At 45.1% G+C, this 21,658-nt stretch overlaps 1 protein-coding gene across 1 annotated transcript in view; it reads right to left on the bottom strand.

Moving 5' to 3' along the window:
* Window positions 1-21,658, bottom strand: part of HECW1 (HECT, C2 and WW domain containing E3 ubiquitin protein ligase 1) — a 1,026,664-nt gene that overhangs the window by 619,372 nt on the left and 385,634 nt on the right. The window contains exon 4 of the mRNA XM_069216002.1: window positions 12,833-13,151. Within this exon, the coding sequence (XP_069072103.1) occupies window positions 12,833-13,151 (319 nt within the window). The remainder of the gene's footprint in view (window positions 1-12,832; window positions 13,152-21,658) is intronic.

Genomic DNA, 21,658 nt, shown 5'->3' with positions numbered 1-21,658 from the left:
ATTCTCTATTGTACCCGCTGCTGCCTATGAGTGTCTAGGCCATGATGAACCTTGTGCATTGAATGTTAAATGGTTTTCAAGCTCAGATTAGAGTTGCTCCCCCCCGCCACACAATATAAGTAGCATTTAATGCATGCCAGTCTCTTCTAAAACCACTTCCAAGGTGACTGTTTCCCAGCATGCATCAACACTGCTTTGTCTCTGTGGTGGTGGATGCCAGATATACCTGATGAATGTGGGTTTCTGCTTTATGAGACTGACATAGTAAACAATATTGGGGGGACATGTCCTTTTGCCTATCGCCCTCTAGAGGTTCCAGCAGTTTAGCATGACAGACACAAGCACCAATAAAGCACACCTTAAAATAGACATTTCACCCGATCACATTTTACTCTACAGACAATTATCATTCGTATAAATATTGCTGCTCACACCACAGATTTTCTGGTGAAAGCCTTTCAACTAAAGAGCAATTACGCAACAATTAAATATCATAATTTCTTGAAAGAGCCAATGTATTACGATAGGTAAAAATCAGAGGCAGCTAGATTATCAGCTAGTGCCTACCATGTGGTACCTTTGTTACCGCTCTTGCTATCACTGGTCTGTAAACTACAAGAACAACCAGTAAACAGGACTCAATAGCCCTTCCCTTGAACTTGAGCAGCAAATAGAAGGCTGTTGAGAGACCGAGGGCCTCATTTACGAGGCCCTAGAGACACACAGCAGCACCAGTGTCATTTTTGTTTGGACCAGTGTGCCAGCCCATATTTACAAGGCCAGGCAAAGGCACCTTGCATGGCTTATTGTGCCTTTGTAAAATGAACCCCTTTCATGCATAACACTGCTTGAAAGGGGCGTTTCACCTCAGGTGTGGCATAAGAATAACGCAACTGGGATAGATATCTTTATTTATTCCGGTTTTCTCCTCTTTCTATGTGTGCTGCGGTCTGTCCCACCTCTTGTGATTGTTTTTGTGCAGGAAAGTGTCCCTTCCAGCATAAAAACAATCATCCCTGCAATGTAAACATCCTTGCACCATGGTGCAAGGGTGCCTGCGTTGGTGCTAGGCAGCAATATGTGCATCAGTGCAAGGGGAGAGGACAGAAATGTGCCAAATCTTGGAAATACACCGTATTTCAACCTTTTCCCGGGGATGCAGGGTGGTGCAGCAAGTGCCTGGTTGCGTCACCTTGCACCACGGCCTCGTAAATGAGGCCCTAAGTGTGGGGCAAGGGTTAACATTGTGATGTTACTGGGGATAAAAATAAATGGTGCTGATAATACTTTAAATACACTAATATTTTGGTGAATCAAGGTTCACGTATGTTGCTTGAATGTGACAGATAAACTTCAAAGAGCAAGACTTGAAAGTCATTAAACAATGACCTTAAAATGTCAGTGTTTCGTAAGTCATTCTATTTGATTCTCTCAAGTCACAAGGTATTTTCCGGCATATGTCTACTTTGTTACTGTTAAACAATTGTGTTAGGGACTACATATCTTTTTAGGACATAGTTGAGAAATTTTCTTAACTTGACAATGAGATGCTATTGCAGATAAACGTAACTTTACCATTACTTGATGAAAGACCAAAACTAAAAGCTGTGTCTGGTGAAAGCAAGGAAGGGACCCAAACAACTATATCCAGATGGTGGTCAGATTCCTGCCCAATTAAAGATGAACAGGAACAACCACACTGTAACCACATAATACAATTTTATGGTTTAAATCTGTTTATTAACGTTTTAAGTGGAATACGCATACTCCCACCTACAACCAGAGGCCGGTGGGGTGCGATGAAAGGCAGGCATGATGTAGTACAATCCGTTAGTTTCAAGCACTTTAACAGCGCATCTGGAAGCTCCAAGTGCTGCCTTCTTGTATTATTAATTAAAGTGTGTATAATAAACTCCAACTTCCTCTCCCCCCAGGAACCACAGTGTGAATAAAACTATGGATGACGTACATTGCTTCAGCCTTGATATGTCAGTCTATGTAACCCTCTCCTGGTCAGTGTCAGTGTCTGGCTCCGTTAATCGAAGTACACGAACATACCTAGGACAAGTGAGTTCACGGAATTCAGAGGAGAGCAAGGCAATAAATGGATGCTAGAGCAGGGAGTATGTAGCTCTCTGTGCAGACTGTGTAAGGTCCATCTTTCCATTCATAATAAGAGCCAAACTCTATGGAGCCTGCCCTGGAACATAGGTAGCTGACCTGATACCCAAATGCGCCAAGATATTTTGTAGGACTGTCTACAATGCTATTCCAATGTGATCCCCCTGTTTGATTTAAAATGGAAAGGTAAGAGCATTAGGGAGCCCCTAGAAGGTGTAAGCAGATAACCGAGGGAGTTGGGTGTCTAAGTAGTTATCGATGTCATCTAGCACCTGTTGCCAGTAAGAAGCCAAGTTTGGGCATTCCCATAGTATGTGTAATAATGTTCCCTGGGAACCTCCTCCACGCCATGGTGGTTGCCTGGTTGTAGGCGGGCAGGTGTGAGATACCAGTGATCTTGATGGCAGTTTCTATACTGGCTGTGTTACTAGATGGGTGGCGTGCATGGTAATAAATGACCACCCCATCCCTATAGGGACAATGAGCGGCCCAGCTCCAGCTCCCACCACATCTGGCCATTCGATTTGACCTATGGAGGGAGTGGGCGTAAAAGGCCGTATAGTTCATTACTGCGGCGTTTATTAGACGTCTTAGTGGCCAGCCGCTTTCAAAATGCAGTAAGAATGTGCTGAGCCCCTGGGCGATTCGCAGGTTGCATTACCCAGTGTCTGATTTGGAGATAGTGTAATCATTCAGATTCGGGGATCGCTTAATAGGACATATTCAGTCCTTCTCACACATCAACTGTGCACCAGACAGCTAAAGAAGCTTTCATTAAAGGAGAAAGATTGTTGGTGCAGCATCTTGTAGTTAATTCAGGCAGTCTCTTGGGCCATAGAGGCCAATTGAACCCCTAGGTAGAGGATAGATGAAGAAATCCATTTGATTGAGAAATCTCTGTCAAGGAACTTTTGTGTATCCATCTTAAGCCATAGATTGAGTGCCTATGATTTGTGCACGCTAAACTTGTATCCCACCGCCTGTCCAAATCTGTCTAGTTCTCCCAAAAAGGGAGGGAGTGAGTGAAAAGGCTCCTCCAGGCTCCTCCAGTGTCATCAAGACATCCTCGGTACACATGCTGATAGTATCCTACTCCTCACCTTTATTCATCGGGTTGTCCGGAATTCTCTGAGCAAATGGCTCCATATATGAAGCAAAAAGCAAGGGTGATAGTGGGAATCCTTGATGGGTGTCCTTGGGTATTGGAAAGGGAGCTGATGTATGTCCATTTACCTAACGGTCCAGAAAGAGTACTATCATTTTTAAACACCTAGGAGCAAAAGGGGTCGCAGAGTCTAAAGTGTCAAAGTGTGAATTCCAGATCTGGTCAATGGATCCAATCAAAGGCTTTCTTGGCATCCACTGCTGAAAGCATCCAATCTCCAGTAGAGCTCCTAACTTTATCGATGAGATGCAAAAGTAATTTTTTGTTGTCACTACATTGGTGATGAAAACAAATCCTGCCTAATCTGGGCCTATAAGGGTAGGTAAGAGGGAACCCAAGTGAACTGCCATTAGACCAGTGACGAGTTTAATGTCAACATTCACAAGGGAAATAAGTTGATACAAGGCAGATTGGTGCATGTATTTGCCTGGTTTTGGAATGATCACAATGAAAGCAGCTGGCATGGAAGGCGGGACTGAAGCTGAGTCCTTGAATGAATTAAACAACCTGGTGGAGGAGCCAAAAGTGGACAAAACTGGGTGGGTGTCAATTTAGGAGTGCGGGCCCCCTGGAGATACAGTGCTGGTGCATCTCGAGGTAAGTCCTGTATGGAGTACAGTGCCAGACAGAAATTAAGGAAGGCAGAGGTGATCTAATTGTCTTTGTTGCACTCCGTGCTATCTGCTGTTAATATAACCTTAACCCTAGTGGCCTGTCTCTGGGCTCGGGAGATGGTCACACCTTTTGCCTCCAATATAAAAGGAGTGTCGGAGTCAAAAGGTGGCCCTTTCAAGGTCAATCCCCACCATTTGTTTTTGAGCAGCTTCCAGAGTGCGCCAGATTCTGGGTGCCCCGGTCCTTTTATGAATGCTTTCTGGTTCTGTCCCTACGTAATTTATTATCAGCCACTGAGGTGGTGAATAATTCATCCCTAATGACTGCTTTTAGGGTAGCCCACAGGGTTGATATGAAGACATCCAGAATATCGTTTAGTGCAAGAAAGTCTAAAATGGCTTTGTTAAGTTGCTGGACTACTCGCGGTCTGTGCAGAAGTATGTCTTGCAGTCACCAGCATCTGGGAAGTGAGCGCTGTGATGGAAATGCCAGGATGAGAGAGACTGCTGCATGATCTGATCGCAGTTCATTCTCAGAGGCTGTCACCAGGGACCAAAGGGTGGAGGTGCCCAAAAAGCAGTCTATGCAGACATATGTTTTATGAGTGTGGGAGAAGAATGTATAGTCATGCATGTTTGGGTGTAAGGTACGCCAGATGTCAGTGAGATTCATTGCCTTTAGTCAAGTCCCTCCCCGGTGTGGCCATGTCACTGGGCAGACCTGTGTAGATAATTGTTAAATACCAGATTGAGGTCCTTCCCTAGTAGTACCATCCTGTCTTATGCAGCCATGACTTCCATAACTGTGTGTCATATAAAGCGATCTTGCCCCTCATTAGGTGTGTATATGGTCCCGAGCGTGACGGTGTGGCCCCTCCCAGAGAAACTGAGTGGGCAAGCAACTACCCTTGATTTCGGCCTGTTTCTGACCAATCTGTCCACAGAGGGAGCTAGACACTAGGATCGCTACTCCTGCTGTTTTTGTTGAGTTGGAAGAAAAAAACTGGAGTGGGAAGGCACTAGAGTGCATTCTATACCAGTCACCCATCAGCAGGTGTGTTTCTTGGAGTAAGAATATGTGTGCCCCAGAATGTTCAAGATAGGAAAGAATCGCCCTACGTTTCACCAGGTTGTTAAGACCCTTCATGTTAAGAGTAAGAATCTGTAAATTGTGGGTCATTGTGCGGGCGTGTGTGTTTGGTTTCTCGTAGCACTGTCATGTCCTGCGAGGTGTCCCGGCATGGAGCTATGATGAGTGAATGCACAGAGAGAGCAGTAACATATCTGCAGTAATAGCAATTTGAGACTAATATCTAAGGGTCCCTCCACATGTAACAAAACATTAGTGATAAGAGTCAACATCCAGGGTCATGACCGAACTGGTTGAGAGTTGTGAGGAGCATGTGATGGTCCATGGACCCCACCTCCTGGCCCCCGACCCTGCACAGGCTAAAGCTATCGCTCCTGTGCACCTCAGCCAGGGTCAAACTGTGTCAACGGCCACCGAGTCCCAGGAGATTGACTCTATAATCACCCATAGTTCTTCAGTCATAGTCTCAAGATCAGGGCGGAGCAGCGCAGAAAGTGTTCCAAGGTTTCTCCGTCGCTGACGTCTATACATCCGTTGCTCCCCTGTATTTTTTGAGAGGATTCAATAGGAGTGTACCCTATGTCCAACAACTAGTGGGCCTCCGTGCGGGCATGAATTTGGTGAAGCCGAATTGGGTGCCCCCACGGGTATCGAATGCCTTCTTCACTAGGTAGGTTGTGACTGGGTAAAAGTCTCTACATTTCTGCAATGTGGAGGCAGCCAATTCCTGGTAGAGTACTGGGTAGAGACCTTGAACTATACCGGTTGATAGTAATAGGATGCTCTAAGTATTCCTTCCTTCAATTGGAAGTCGTGGACGCACATCAATATGTCTGCTCGAGGCGCCGCACCCGACCCCTTCGGGCCCACCCTGTGAGCTCTATCCAAGGTGATGTCCTCCTCTGATGAAACCTTCAGAACTGAACAGAAAAGTTCTATGACAAATTGATGGATGTCATCTCCCTCCGCTCCAGAGCGTACCCCTTTGATGCGTATGTTGTTTCTTCTTGAGCGATTTTGCAAATCTTCGGTGTGTGCCTGTAGTTCTAGATGTTGGTCCCTAAGCCAGATGACTTCTTGTTGCAGGTGCTCGATCTTCTCATCCCAGCTTGTTTCGTGCTCCTCCTGCGTTGAAACTCTGCCCTCCAGATCATCCAGATCTCTAAGAATTTCTTTAATATTGTTGGAGAGGTCTCTTCTAATGGTCTGTAGATCGTGTCAGAGTGAGGCAAAGAGAGCCTCCAGAAAGGGCCAGGTGACTGGTGCATCCACTCCCTTTTTCGGAGGCACAGAGTTCAGTCCAGAGGGCGACACTGCCGATGAGATCTGTGATCCTGCAGATTTGGTGAGCATGACTTTTAGTGAGCAATCCTTCTTTCCTCTCCCGGTGGTCATCGCTCTCTGTAAAGATAGAGCGGCTTGCAGTTTGGGCACACAGGGAAGAACCCACTGGGTCCGCAAAGTGCTGCAACACGGGCCTGACAATGGGGTTCGGGGCAAGAAGTGCTTTTCAGTGTCCAAAAGTGAAACATGGGTGTCCCAGGTCCTGCGACTCCTGAAGTCCGCGGGCAAACCAGTCGTGAGTGCCCGGCATGGGCCTAGCACAGCACCAGCATATGAAAGTTATCCGGGGGCCAATCGAAGGTTTCACCCCACTATGGTGTCAGTGCTTACAGTCGTATTGCAGCCCATGTCTCTAAGCTGTGGAGTACGGTGACCTCCCGGGACCACTTCAGGCACACTTGCATGACTGTGTTAATGGCTAGGGCCTTGTCAGTCAAGGCCCAGTGAGGATCTGAAGGCTAGTCTCTATCTCATCCCTAGACTTGGGGTCAGTACTTCATGGAGCAGTGGGCCCAGAAACCCTGGCCACCAGAGGAGTCCATCACGCAGGGCCCCAAAGGAGGAGGAAGTGAGGGTATCTGCAAGATGCCTCCCAGCACAGGCACACACTCTCATGCGCACCTGCTGATGGAGGCTCCCGTGGGAGCATCGCAAGCATACCGGGACTCAGCCAGGGATCTTCTTTTCTGCTGAGTAATCTGAATGGCCAGTCCACCAGGTAGATTGGAGCCCAAGCTCCAAGCACTCCCGGGCAATGGCCCCCGGGGAGCAAACCACCAAAGGTGTGTGGCTAGGAAGGGATCATCTCTACTCGCTCACCCCGTCAGCGAAGCTGACTCGGATGGGTCTGGGCCACCACCGGGAGATCCCACATTGCTCCCTTCAAGGCCTGAGTGGCCCGCCACTTCAGGCTGTGGCCAGGCCCCACAACAGCAGGCTGCCCACCCCCAGGGCACAGGTATCTACGGGCTGAGCACTGCTCTCTCCACCTGTTGCATTGGGGAGAGGCCTTGAAACCCCGGTGGATTCAGGCCACTTGGCTCCTCCACTGAATTCACTGTGTCTCCATCACATGGATGAAGGCCTGAGGAGCAGAGCGGGAATCTAGTGAGTCGCAGGCCTCGGCTCTGCCATCCAGAAGGCATCGCACAGTGGTCCCCGATCCTAGCACCTCAGGGGGTGCTGCATGCTCCTCACAGCTCCCCAGGGACCCCTGCAGCCAGCGTTCAAAGATAGGGACTACAAAATCCCAATATTGGTCTCCAGGCACTGGGGTGGGTCTTCGGCAGGGACATCTCACTTCTCCGCCACGCCCACAGAATCTCATTTTAATGGCTGATCAGAACCAGTCATTTATTTATAAATTGGAATTGGGAGTTCAGCCCTTCACTTCAGAAAACAAAATTACTGTAGTGTCTCAGAACTCTGTATTGTAGTCTATAGCCCAACTGTGTGTGATAAAAGTACCCATTGGTAATGTCTATTCACCAGTCCTTTAATGTAATCTTAATCATAGAATACCAATGAATATATTTCCTACATGTACGTACAAAGTAGTGTATGTGACTTAAGTGGTCCACCCCTCAATCAACATTCATTAAAATCAAAAACACACTTTATGTGCAGTCTGAATCTTGCACATAAAACCTTTCACTGAAGGACACCTAAAAAAATACCTCTTCCTTCACCATGCAACTTGTTTCAGTGCAGTGACTGAACATAGGCTTAATGAAGCCGTACACTGGAGTCATAGTCCCTCACCATAAAGTGAACTTTTTCCTTGAAGTTTCTGTGGGTGACCACTACAACCTTAAATATGATTCACTTTGCAATCATCAACAAATGCAACCAAGGAAATTTCAAATAAATATGCTCTCTATTTGACAGATTGAGACTGACCCTAATCTAAAGGTTTGCTGAAGTCTTGCAGTGATAACATTGGAATCTCAAAACACAGGAATTTGGCTTATCTAACCCTTAAAAGGATTTTGATCATGTTCACAGCTGTTTTTAAATATTTGTCCTTTGAAGGACATGTCTTGATCAAACTAAACCACAAGACTTGCTACTGCTGGAGACACAAAGAGCTATTCTTAAAATCTGAGTTCACTGGAGAAGGAAGTGATATTGGTTTGAATATTACTACCAAATTTGCTGTTGCTTTTATCGGATCTTTTGGCAGATTCACTGTTTAACGCAACTGAAATTGTGGTTGATGCATTTTCCTTCTCGATCTGCACAATCAATTATATATAACAGCAATCCATTTGATGAATTGATTTATGCCAGTGGTTGAAATTATACTTTGGATAGGTGAGTGGAGATGGTAGATTTTTTCAGAGACCCACAAAAGAGGTAGAGACCCTCAAAAAAGAATATGCCCATTTTAATCACTTGAGTGAACCCCTCCATTCGTTGAATTTCTCTGTAAGCCTAGCTAATAAACAACTATTGTGCCACTGAAACAGTGGCACCTGGAAGACCCAAAAGAAAGAGGCCTGACATCTACCTAGCGTGTCCAGCCCAGAGAAGTCTGTTATGCCAAAAAGGATCCACTGTAAACCATTGACAGTCTGGAATCTTAACTGGGTACCATCCAGTAGCATGTGCAGTTCAATGTAATTCATCAGCCATCAAATAAGCTAATGTTGTGTTTTAACCATGCCAGCTATTGGCAAGTTAAAATTGGTGTGATGAGTAAATGTTCTTCAGGAGAAAATAAGCTGGCGCTTATCTTCAAATAACTAATTACCTAAGTCTTTCTCAGGCAGACTTATGACCAGGCCATAAGACAGAGTTAGCACTGTTGGGTATATATTCGATGACTTAAGAACGGAAGAAGAAATGGACAAAGTCAGTGGTCTAATTTTGTTAGACGTGTCAGCAGCATGTGACCATGAAATTCTACTGCAATTTTTGAAAGAAGCAGGAAATAAGGAGATGGTCTTCAAATGGTTCTTACCTTTTGGTATGGGCTGGAGACAAGTAGTAACATTGTCCAGTTAGATTGTAATGTACATTCTTGTTCCCAGTTTCATGATACCATGAGGATAAAGTGGGAATTGTTGGTAGTAATCGTCTCAAACTGAATGCAGAAAAAATAAAAATGGCAGTTGATAATAGCAAAGTTAACCTGTGGCCTGAAGGATGTTGACCCTCCGAAATTGGCCCTCTACCTGTTACTTCAAAAGTAGTTAAAAGCCTATTTATGAAGATAGTATTGTTACCTTCCATTTAAAAAGTATTAGGAAATAGTCCCTTTGATAAACATGGATGCAAAATGATGAGCTGCTTCAGCAAAAATAGCCTCAAGGTTTCGATACATAAATTCACTTTACTTGGATCTACTGGCATATCATTTGCAGAGACTCCAAGTTAAACAGAACCAACCAGTGCATCGCTTAAGCAGAGCCTCAAGGTTTCGTCAAGCCCGTCCACTTCGGCAATCAGTTCATTGGCTTCCAGTTCAGTAGTGCATCCTATTTAAGGTACTAGGTACAGCCCAAAGATTATTGCTCGAAAACTTGTAGTTTTATTTACAAACGGATAACAAAGTAATTCTCAAGAAGACAAATCCACCCATCTTAAATCAGTCATGTGATTTTATGAAAGTTTGTAAGAAGTCAGTTGGGGGCATACGTTTCTCTACATTTGGAACCAGACTGTGAAAGTCCCTCCCATCACACTTGCATGCGATATCTTTCACCACCGAATTCAGATGTCAAATCAGGACATGGCGAAGGCCGAATAATTGGTGATTAGCTGATCCTTATAGTGCCCAGTAACTGTCGGATAAATTAGTCCTATACAGATCCCCTAGTCTAGCATAACCTAACCTAACCTAACCTAACATAACATAACATAACATAACATAACATAACATAACTTTTTCAGAAGTGATCCAATAGAATGACGATGCATTTATGTGCTACATGTAGGTACAAAATAGTTTAGATAGACTAAATGATCCTCATCCTGCATCTATTTTTCTTTAACTCAAAAGTAGTTTACACTTCTGATACTTGCACACAAAACCGTTCATTGAAGGGCACTTGAAGAAATAACCAATTCGCCAAGCAACTCTTTTCCCTGTATTGACTGAACACAGATTTGTTGAAGTAATATACTGCCGTAGTACTCTGTCAGAATTTAGAGCCAGATGCACTAAGCCATTTAGCATTTCTTAAGGGTCCGAATCACTATTTTGGGCATGTTAAGAAATGCTAAGCTGGCTTGTCAGATGTACAAAGCTCTGCAAGCGGTCGCAAATTGCGATTTCTACCCAGCAAAAATCACAATTTGCAATCTCATAAATAGGAAATCACAAATAGAGATTACCTGTTTGTGATTCCTCTTCACATGTACAAAGCATTCCTAAATGCAAATGGGGCATTTAGGAAATGCAATTACAATTGACTTCAAGTCGATGGTAACCATGTGCAATTTAAAAAAGCACCCAAAGATGCTTTTTAGGGTCGAGCCTGCGTTGCATGCGCTCACACATGCGTATCGCAGCAAGACGCTTTAGTGTTTAGAAAAGGGCTCGGATCCCTGTCGACGTCACGTCAGTGTTTTTCATTGGTTCGTGGGCTTGCCTATTAAAATTTGCTTGCTTTCATTAGTTTCTGGTGGCTAGCCCTCCTCGAGCGCATCGACCAAGTACTCATAAAACATGCGAGGCTCGCTGTTTTCTGTCCGACTCGTGGACTACTTTTTCTCTAATTTACTAGGGCAATTTCGCTTGGCAGAAGTCGAGCGCTTTACACAGTTAATTGCACTTTTTCAGGTTACGTACATAAATGCACTTTTGCCGATAGGTGAAAAGTCGGGTTAGGAGTTTACAACGCTATCAGCTCTAACATGAGCAAGCGCGAGACTTGTTGCATTGCAAATGCTTGTTTAAAACTGCAGTAGAGCACACATGCCCCTAGGGGATATGTGTGCTTTACACATGAACCATAATTTTGGGGTGCGTCATGGGGGCCTAACACCCACAGCCATACTTGGTTTTGCAGTTCCTTAATAGCGATTTCTATGAAGTCACTATTTAGGAAATGCAAAATTGCATTTTCTCACATCTGGCCCAAACCGAGTTTTTTGACTTTCAGGTTCTGTGGGTAAGAATTAGAACCTTAAATAGGATTCACTTTGCAATTATGAACAAAATCAACAAAGCACGTTTCAGAGAAAAATGCCTGCCTTCATCAGCTTGTGACCATTCCTAACCCACAAGTTTTGGTGAAGCCGTTCAGTGGAAAAAGCTGGAAGCACAGTACTTAGGCATTTGCCATGGCCTATTCTTGACAGTATTTTGATTATGACCCGTGTTCTTCAGACAAGAGGTAATGGTCAAGGCTGGTTAAAAATAGCAGTACTGGCCACTCTCTTGTATTTGTCTTTTGAGAGGCTTGAAGGTCACTGAAATCGAATTATCTGTGAATGGCCAGCTAATAATGCCTGGAATGGCTGGAACAATTGACAAAGCTAGGTTCTTAGTCAGAGAAGTGAGGCAGGGATTGGCGGTTATGAAGAGAGACACAGTTTTAATTGCCAAATGTTACGTAACTTGGTTAGTACCTTTTCAAATGTTAGGATATTAACAGTTAATGTTTATTGATATTTATTCAGTGCTTTCGATGGATGCCTATTGGAGGGATCTAACGCATCAGTTGCTGCCCCGGGCTTGCTATTTTGCACCTGTGGCAAAGATTTTGACACCCCTGGCCATGGGGATTATGGAGGCAGGACAGGCAAAACAAAAGTAACATGGCTCTATGAGCATTCATTTTATGTATTTCACACCCTTTGCCCACCTCCATCCCCTGAGCAGCCAAAAGGAGGAGGTAGATGTGTTGGTTGCAGAACAAGTACCAATCAAGTGATGCTATTGATGGTCAAATTATGCATGATGCCAATACTACTACACTGTCACTTCGATGAATTTACATCTTTGGCACACACCACACAAAACTGTTTCAAGGGAGAGAGGTCTAAGGATATGTAAATTCTAGTTATTAAGTGTGCCTACGTTCAAAGTTCTCAAAGTTAGGAATACGTTTTGTAGTTTTTGAAAAAGTTGTGACTGTGTGATAAAGAGCTATAAAACTGAATTTGCAACTATTTAAGAAAGAAACAAAACTTTCTTTAAAAGATACAAAGAATATACAGGACTTTTATTGAGCATTTCAAACAATCTTAAAACCCTTAAATGACGTTTATAATTTATGGCACTATCATGATTTTCACTGAAAGGGGGAATTTTACACACATTTATTTTCCTTACCTTTTCAGAATGATTCTTTTAGAATAGGGAACCTTTAGGCGAGACATTTTGCTGGGTAGAGTTTAATCTTGTAAAACCCTCCTAATCAAAATACTTTGTAATATATTATGCATATCACATTTATTAACAGTACAATTAAAAATTTAAATATTTTTAACATTTGCATATGCATGTCTAGCCCTATAAAGTATAATTGTAGGCGAATGAGAACTTACCAATAAGATACATTCCAATCCAATCTCCGGCGTCTACTTCTTCTTTTATATCCCAGCAGAGCACCAAGTCCTGAGAGTGTCCTATCGCATAGTAAGAGCTGCTGACCATAAGGGTCGACCTGCTATCTGACGTCACCAGGTCTGTGTCACTAGTGGAGCGTGGCATGGAGGCTTGGTGGGCATTCCTGATGTCCACATTCCGGAACTGCTCAGGGTTGTAGCTGTACCTGAGAGGCTCTTTACATCGTCTCCTGCTCTGGGAGTTTCTCGAAGGGGATGCCATGGCAGCCAGGCCCAAGAACCTATTCTGGTACAAATTCTGTAAAGCAGAAATTGAAAAACATTAGTCAGAACGTATTGTGCAAAAGACTCAATATAAAGTAAAATAATAAAAGTTAAGAATAAATTATTTTTTAAAATTCTTACTATTCCTGCCAAATGCAAAGCAGCATGATTCAAATATATCCCTAAAGATATCACTCTTCAGTAATATAAGATGAAAACACTGGGAAAAACTCACATACGATTGAATTATTCTAGCGTCATAAGAACAGGACTGATTCACAAAGCCATTTAACTTAGTTATTCATTAAAGTAAACATAACAGAGGTACTGTTTTACTACTGCGTATTTTTCACCATGATTGCATACAATTGTACAGCAATAACGTCCATGCATGGGGCGGTAACCAGTCTTTTTGGGCATGTTTAGGTTTGTAGCATTCACACATTTCTCTCCTACGCTTTCCTAGCCTGCAAATGGTTAGAGATCTATTCCATCAAACAGCTGAGGTAAATTCCCTTTGAGGGTCCTAAAGGAACAGGAACACTCCAAACTTCATGGGTGAACAGAGTAAGGTGGCTTTCCAATACAAATAAGGTTTCCCTTAGGGAGAAGCAAAAAATGTGCTTTTGCACCTTTCATGAATGCACATTTACACCTTGCTACCCAATGCGGAATTGTACAGTGCATAAAAATCGTCATTTGGGATATAGCAACTCTGGAAAAAATCACATGACATTGCCAGGAGTATTCCTGGTGAATGCAGAATACCAGTACACCTACACTCATGCGAAGGGGCAGCTGTGTCGGTGTAGATTTGCATGGATTTTGTGTCTTTGTATTTTAGTCTTCAAGTGATTGCATTATATTATAGCGTACGATTTCTAAGTACATTAAAAGCATACAGATGTTGAACTGTGAAAGCATAATATAGGCTACTTGCTACTTTATTTCTTCACCACCCAAACTATAAATATGGATAAAATTATAATACAATGATAAAGAAATAAAGATGAAGGTTTTCAGACCTACACGTAAAAATCCATACCATTTAACTGGTTGCTCTATATATAATTGCTACATATTCTCATTTTATTGGATAGCAAAAGGAAAATAAAATGAGACATCCAGTGTGTATTAGAAGAACTTGGATGAATGTGATCATTAATCTGAAATTGTTGAGTGAAAAATACTCATACCTTTAAATCTTTCCTAACTTTATTTCTCAATATGATTTAATCCCTACAGAAACTTGAAGATGGGCTGCATGTCTGTCCAAAAACTAAAATAAGGTGCTGTAAGAAGTTGAATTGTTGATTGAAGATAGGGGGGCCCCATCGAAACAACACTCACAATCCCTTTTAAGATGAACCACAAAAATCACTAAGTATGTGTCGCAGGTCGAACAGTATAAAGACCACTGAAGCGTTGTTTAGTTAGGGGTAAGTGGTTTATTATTTTTGGTTTTAGTTAGGCGGAAAGTAGGGTATGTGCAACCAAACCACAAGTATTATAGTCTTTCTTAGTCGCTTTGTTCTTCTTCCATATCTTTTCCCAGGTTTGTGATTATGGGGGTCATTCTGACCCCGGCGGTCTCAGACCGCCGGGGCCAGGGTCGGCGGGAGCACCGCCGACAGACCGGCGGTGCCCCGCAGGGCATTCTGACCGCGGCGGTTCGGCCGCGGTCAGACAAGGAAAACCGGCAGTCTCCCGCCGGTTTTCCGCTGCCCTACAGAATCCTCCATGGCTGCGGAGCGCGCTCCGCAGCCATGGGGATTCTGACACCCCCTACCGCCATCCTGTTCCTGGCGGGTCTCCCGCCAGGAACAGGATGGCGGTAGGGGGTGCCGCGGGGCCCCCGTAAGAGGGCCCCACAAAGTATTTCAGTGTCTGCTATGCAGACACTGAAATACGCGACGGGTGCCACTGCACCCGTCGCACCTTCCCACTACGCCGGCTCAATTCTGAGCCGGCGTCCTCGTGGGAAGGTTGATTTGCCCTGGGTTGGCGGGCGGCCTTTTGGCGGCCGCCCGCCAGCCCAGGGCAAATCCCAAAATACCCTCAGCGGTCTTTAGACCGCGGAACGGTATTTTGGTGGGGTAACTTCGGCGGGCGGAATCAGGCCCTATATGTTCTTGCTTCTTGTTTTACAGGTGACCAATCTGCCTCGCTCGCTTGTCGGAGTCCGGGTGGATGCCGAAAATAGAAGGGAAAATGCTAAGGTAAGTATGGATTTTTACTTGGGACTCTTCCCTTTTCTCTTATCTCTGGACTGGGAGGTGGTACACACGAAAGGAGGGGGTTGGTGCTGGTGAGGAGTGTTTTAGGGAAATAGTGTCACCACAACTATTTTTCTAGTGTAGGAATAAGTGACACTGGTGAGCTATTTATAGTGCCCTTCCCTCTACCTCCCTTTCCAACCCTCCTCTATGACCCCTCCCCAGTCCCTTTCCCTCCAATTTCCCTTCTTTTAGTCCAAATGGACCGTACCTTGTTTAGCCACGACCTTCCAGGGTCGTGGCTGGATTGGTAGTGTTCCTCCTGCTGGTCTCCTGGTTCCAGGCTCTGGGGCTCTTCTTCCCTCCCTCTCTCCTCCAGCTCCTCATCAGCTTCTCTCCTGGTCTTCTGTTCTTCCTCGGTCTTTCCGTGCCTCACTGTCTCCGTGGTCCTCTCCGCTCCTCCTCTCTCTCCCCTTCCCAGCGCGTCTCCCTCTTTAGGCAGCCCAGCCCGGGAAACTGACGTCGTTTCCCGGGCAACGCCGTCCCGCCTGCCGCTCTCGGACCGCGTCTCCCCGGCAACGGGAAGACGCGGAAATGACGTATCGGCCTCGGCCGATACGTCATTCGGCTCGCTTGTAGCCGGGATCGCCCGACTACATACCTCTCCCCATGAAAGGTCCTGCTCGAGAACCGTAGCAGTGTCTGGATAACGAGATAAATAGTCAGCTGGGGCCTGTTGGTGACCTGGGATGTGACGGACCTGAAAGGAAAATGGTTGCAGTTCAAGGAACCATCTTAAAATCCGGGAATTGGTATCCTTATGGGCAGATAACCACGTGAGGGGAGCATGATCGGTAAAAAGTATGAAGGGACGTCCTAGAAGGTAATATTGTAATGTATCCACGGCCCATTTTATGGCCAGACATTCTTTTTCAATGGTCGGATAGTGTTGTTCCCGGGGAAACAATTTCCTACTGACGTATACTACCGGATGATCCCTACCGTCCCCATCGGGTTGGGCCAACACTCCCCCTAAACCCACATCTGAGGCATCAGTATAGAGATGGAAAGGTTTTGAAAAATCCGGGCATCGGAGAATGGGATCTTTGGTTAGGAAGGATTTTAGTTGTTCAAAACTGGTGTTCTGTTGATCCGAAAAGGGCGCTAGCATATTAGGATGTGACTAGTTGATTATTCGCAAGGATGGTCGCCTGACTTTTCAAAGCGGACTGTAACGCTTCCCTGTCCTCTTTGGCTTCTCGCTGGTGAGCCTCCCACACCAGCTGGAGATGACGTTGGCCCTCGGCCAATTGCTTTATCATATCCTCCAACGAGGGTTGGTCACTCATTGTTATACTGTTCGATTACTGCGGGGAGGCCACACAGGTCTAGGTCCCACTTCTGACACCACTGTCGCAGGTCGAACAGTATAAAGACCACTGAAGCGTTGTTTAGTTAGGGGTAAGTGGTTTATTATTTTTGGTTTTAGTTAGGCGGAAAGTAGGGTATGTGCAACCAAACCACAAGTATTATAGTCTTTCTTAGTCGCTTTGTTCTTCTTCCATATCTTTTCCCAGGTTTGTGATTATATGTTCTTGCTTCTTGTTTTACAGGTGACCAATCTGCCTCGCTCGCTCGTCGGAGTCCGGGTGGATGCCGAAAATAGAAGGGAAAATGCTAAGGTAAGTATGGATTTTTACTTGGGACTCTTCCCTTTTCTCTTATCTCTGGACTGGGAGGTGGTACACACGAAAGGAGGGGGTTGGTGCTGGTGAGGAGTGTTTTAGGGAAATAGTGTGACCACAACTATTTTTCTAGTGTAGGAATAAGTGACACTGGTGAGCTATTTATAGTGCCCTTCCCTCTACCTCCCTTTCCAACCCTCCTCTATGACCCCTCCCCAGTCCCTTTCCCTCCAATTTCCCTTCTTTTAGTCCAAATGGACCGTACCTTGTTTAGCCACGACCCTCCAGGGTCGTGGCTGGATTGGTAGTGTTCCTCCTGCTGGTCTCCTGGTTCCAGGCTCTGGGGCTCTTCTTCTCTCCCTCTCTCCTCCAGCGCCTCATCAGCTTCTCTCCTGGTCTTCTGTTCTTCCTCGGTCTTTCCGTGCCTCGCTGTCTCCGTGGTCCTCTCCGCTCCTCCTCTCTCTCCCCTTCCCAGCGCGTCTCCCTCTTTAGGCAGCCCAGCCCGGGAAACTGACGTCGTTTCCCGGGCAACGCCGTCCCGCCTGCCGCTCTCGGACCGCGTCTCCCCGGCAACGGGAAGACGCGGAAATGACGTATCGGCCTCGGCCGATACGTCATTCGGCTCACTTGTAGCCGGGATCGCCCGACTACAGTATGATTAGCCCTGTGGTGGCTTGGCACAAGAGCAGTCAGACTTGACTTAGAGGATATGTGTAAATGCATCACTTTAAACAGTAATATGGTGAAGACACAGCTCAAGTAAAGTCTCACACCAATTTAGAAAAATAGAGTATTTTTTTTATAATTTACACCAAAATGATGAAACTCCAATCAGTAGAAACATCTGTGGACTAAAATATGGTGGGGCGCGATAATTCCACCATATACGCGGCTCCCCTAACGTCCACGAGCAGAAACAGAAGGACTTCCTTCCTGCTCAGTAGAACGGGAATCCAACCAATCCTGGAGCTACTCTCATGTTGTTTTCAGTATGAGAGCAGTTCCAGGATTGCTGGGAGCAGGCTAACCCAGTGCTCATTTTGAGACTGGATGCCTGTACCAGCAATCCCCTGGCTGTTTGACAGCCCTGGGATTGCTGGGTCTACAGTGTGCATGTCAGGCTGGCTGTAAGAAGTCAGTTGGCCAACTTGAAATGAGCACTGAAAGGGTCAGCAGTCATCCTGCAATTGCAGGATTCAGCCCCGCCCATGTCCTAACGCTTGTGCTGTACACAGTGCAAGCTGGTGACAAAATAAAATGACATTAATATGCCATTTTATTTGTTTGTGTTTGCCTACTGCACTTGCAGCAGGACTGCGAATCTCCTCAGCTCTTTAAGAGGAACCTCCCATGAGAATGATTATGAATGTTTAAAGTTTTTAGTAAAAACTGGCACCTATATATTAAAGCACCAACGGCAGATATCTAGTTGTATGAGACCGAGTCAAAGTAAAAAAAATATGGGTGACCGCGATGGAGTATTGGTCGAATACAAGAAGTGGACTGGGCACAGTCAGCGCTTACCTTTGGACTTTGAATAAATTCTTGAAAAAGTGTTCTGAGAAGGTAAAGTTCAGCAGGGCAAGGTTGCAGGGGGTGTCTGAGGAGGCAGCATCACTGCCCGGAAGCTGGTGGACGAAACCATAGTGAAGATTTCTACATCCAGACTTAGTCACTTTTTTGGAAGTCACAAGTATTCAGCAGGACGAGGCAGGAGGCAGTAGCTGACGAGAGTTTCCGGAGGCCGGATACCTCTTTGACAAAGGACCTCAACAGTATTTGCTGTTGCAGAGAAGAACGTAGCAGGAGCTACAGCGGATTCAGGCTGACCGGTGATGATCTTTGGACTGATGGACAAGTAGGCTGGCCCCGATCTTCCCTCAGTTCTCAAACCAGTTTTTGCCCAAAAAATTTATAATTCCCTAGGTTTGGATTTTGGCTATCTGGGCAGCTTTAGCACCACCATCAAGGGTTCAGGATTTGGGGGACAACGCTTGAGAGGCTAGGACTCATTCAGGTTGGGTCAGGTGTGGGTCCCAGATGGTAGAAGCCTGTTAAGTTCTGGTGACTCTGAGCAGAAGGCAAGCAAACTAGCCTTTAGAATCACCCTTGTAGTCCTTTGTTCAGGTGAAAAAGCAGGGCTCAAGCAGCAGGGCAGACCTCTGAAGATTCAAGGCAGGCTCCATGATGCAAAGCAGTCCTTCCAGATGCAACAAAGCAGTCTTGTGGAGTACACAGCAGGCCACAGCACCAGGCAGTCCTCTGAGAGTCCTTCTGCAGGTCCAGAAAGTGAACTGAAGAATGGGTCTGAGAGCCCTATGTTTATACCTGGCGACTTCTTTGATGTAGGAGAAGTTTCTAGCTGTTTCTCTTTGAAGTTCTTGTAATTTCTCAACTCTTGTACACTAACTCCAGCCTCACTGCAGAGGCAATGCTGTGGTGGCAAGTCCTTTGTATAAAGGCAGAGCATAGCCTATTGAGTTGCACATGGGGCTGTGCCCAGATGGCCCATTCAGGCACACCTATTCCCTCTATTGTGTGACTGGAAGGAATTCACAAAGTCTAACTGCAAACTATACGAAGTCATGTGACCCAAAGTAGACTGCAGGCACCAAATAGCAGAGGACAGGAAAATGTCAACTTTCTTGAAGTGGGATTTTTAAATTGCAATTTGAAATCCGACTTTACCGTTAAAGGGAATTTTGAATTACAATTTTATAGATACCAAATGGGAGATGCTTATCTGTCCCAATCAAAAGTTAGCACATATACAATGTAATAAGGCACTCCAATGTTATCTTAAGGGACAGATAGGCCTCATAGTAGTGAAAAACAAATTTAGGAGCTTTTCAGTGGCAAGACATGTAAAGCCTAACAGTGCATGTCCAACATTTTAATTACAATGTACCCTGCCCTATGAGCTACCTAGGGCCTATGTTAGTGGTGACTTATATGTAATAAAAGGGGTGCTTAAGGCTTTGCAAGTGGGTTATACTGCCATGGTATATTGGCAGTTTAAACCTGCATTCAGGCTGCAATGGCAGAGCTGGGACATGTTTTAAGGGACTACTTAAGTAGGTGGCAGAATAAGTGCTGCAGGCCCATTAGTAGCATTTAATTTACAGGTGCTGCATATGTGATATACCACTCTACAAGTGACTTATAAGTAAATTAAATATACCAATTAGGTGTAAGCCAATGTTACCATGCTTAGGGGAGAGAGCACAAGCACCTTGGACTGGTTTGCCGTGGAAAAGTGCATCGAGTCCTAAGGGCAACAAAATCGAATTTTAACAAAAATTAGGGAAGGGTTGGGGGAAGACCACCCTAAGGCTGACAGGTATAACATGTACTTTTCACACTGAAGTGGAATGTACCACTTCCATTGGAACACAATCTTTAAATTAAGTCTGTGTTGTGAAAGGAATATTGGCATATTGTTTTTAAGTCTGAGAGAGCGTAGCTTATATGATCAATATTAGCATGAAATGTTTATGAACTAATGTATAATAATGCTGCATAGAAAATGTATTAATGTATTTTGCAAAACGCGTGCTTGAAATGTGCCCACGTGTGGTACTGAAAATTCTGGACCCGTGTTATAAACATCGTCGTATCACAACGATTTTGGTATCAGCAGACCGAGAATGATTAGAATAGTATGCACAAGCATTGTATTCATATTCGGGAGACGAAATCACCCGAATATCAGAGTTTCCGTCCTGAACCCTCGGGTTCCATTTAAACGACAGACATTTTGTGATTGCCCTCACATAGGCCAATGACTAATGCCGAAAACGAGTCTGAAGGACACGTACATCTTTGCTGACTCCTCTGTGACCTGGGCAAGCTGACTCCACTGCCTGAAGCCAAACCTGTTCGGCCAGTTTCTTTCCCAGTGGCCGAATGAGATTAGTATCAAGGCACAACACATCATAAAACCTTTCATCACACACAAACCATGCCTAATCTTACACGCACCTGTCCCTGTTTCTTTCTTTATGACTTGCTTTACAAGGAGGAGGTGCCTGTTTATATTGGGGGTCCGTCGATATCTGATGAAAGTACTGAGCCTTGCCGGGTAATTGATTGAGGGCTGCACAAACTGAAATATGGGCTTGTCATCATAACCCTGCTATTTCTTTGTAGTGAAAATATGTGAATGGTCAACTGTAAAATAAGGAATGTTTGCCTAAAGCATAATATTTTGTATAAAAGAGAAGGTTAGCTTTGCAAGGGGAGCAGTCTCCTGAGAATATACACCGTGTTGTACTTCTAGGATACCTGTTACTGGCTGCAGCCAATAAACAAGATCTTTGACTTCACCAAGAAGACTCTGTGTTTCTGTAGTCTGAAACAGGAAGGACTCGAAGTCTTAGGGTGTGTTCCCTGGCACCACTGGGTTCTGAAAAACCCAGTACTTCAATTGGCGCCCAACGTGGGGCGATTTCAGCGGTACCAGTCCAAGCCAGAGGTTCGTGAGGAGCTTCGTGTGAAAATTCTGGAGGAAGGCCGCCACTTCATCGACCCCTGTATGTCGACGTGGTCCGAAAGTCTTTGCTGCGAGGTTCCCCGCTTCCCGACGGCTACGAAGGACTGCTGCCCTGACTATCGCCCTGTTTTGGACCCTTGATGATTTG

This window comes from Pleurodeles waltl, chromosome 2_1 (genome assembly GCF_031143425.1).
Source record: "Pleurodeles waltl isolate 20211129_DDA chromosome 2_1, aPleWal1.hap1.20221129, whole genome shotgun sequence".
In the NCBI taxonomy this organism is placed as follows: Eukaryota; Metazoa; Chordata; class Amphibia; order Caudata; family Salamandridae; genus Pleurodeles; species Pleurodeles waltl.
The sequence above is the reverse complement of the archived record's forward strand: the minus strand, read 5'-3'. Positions and strand labels throughout refer to the sequence as shown.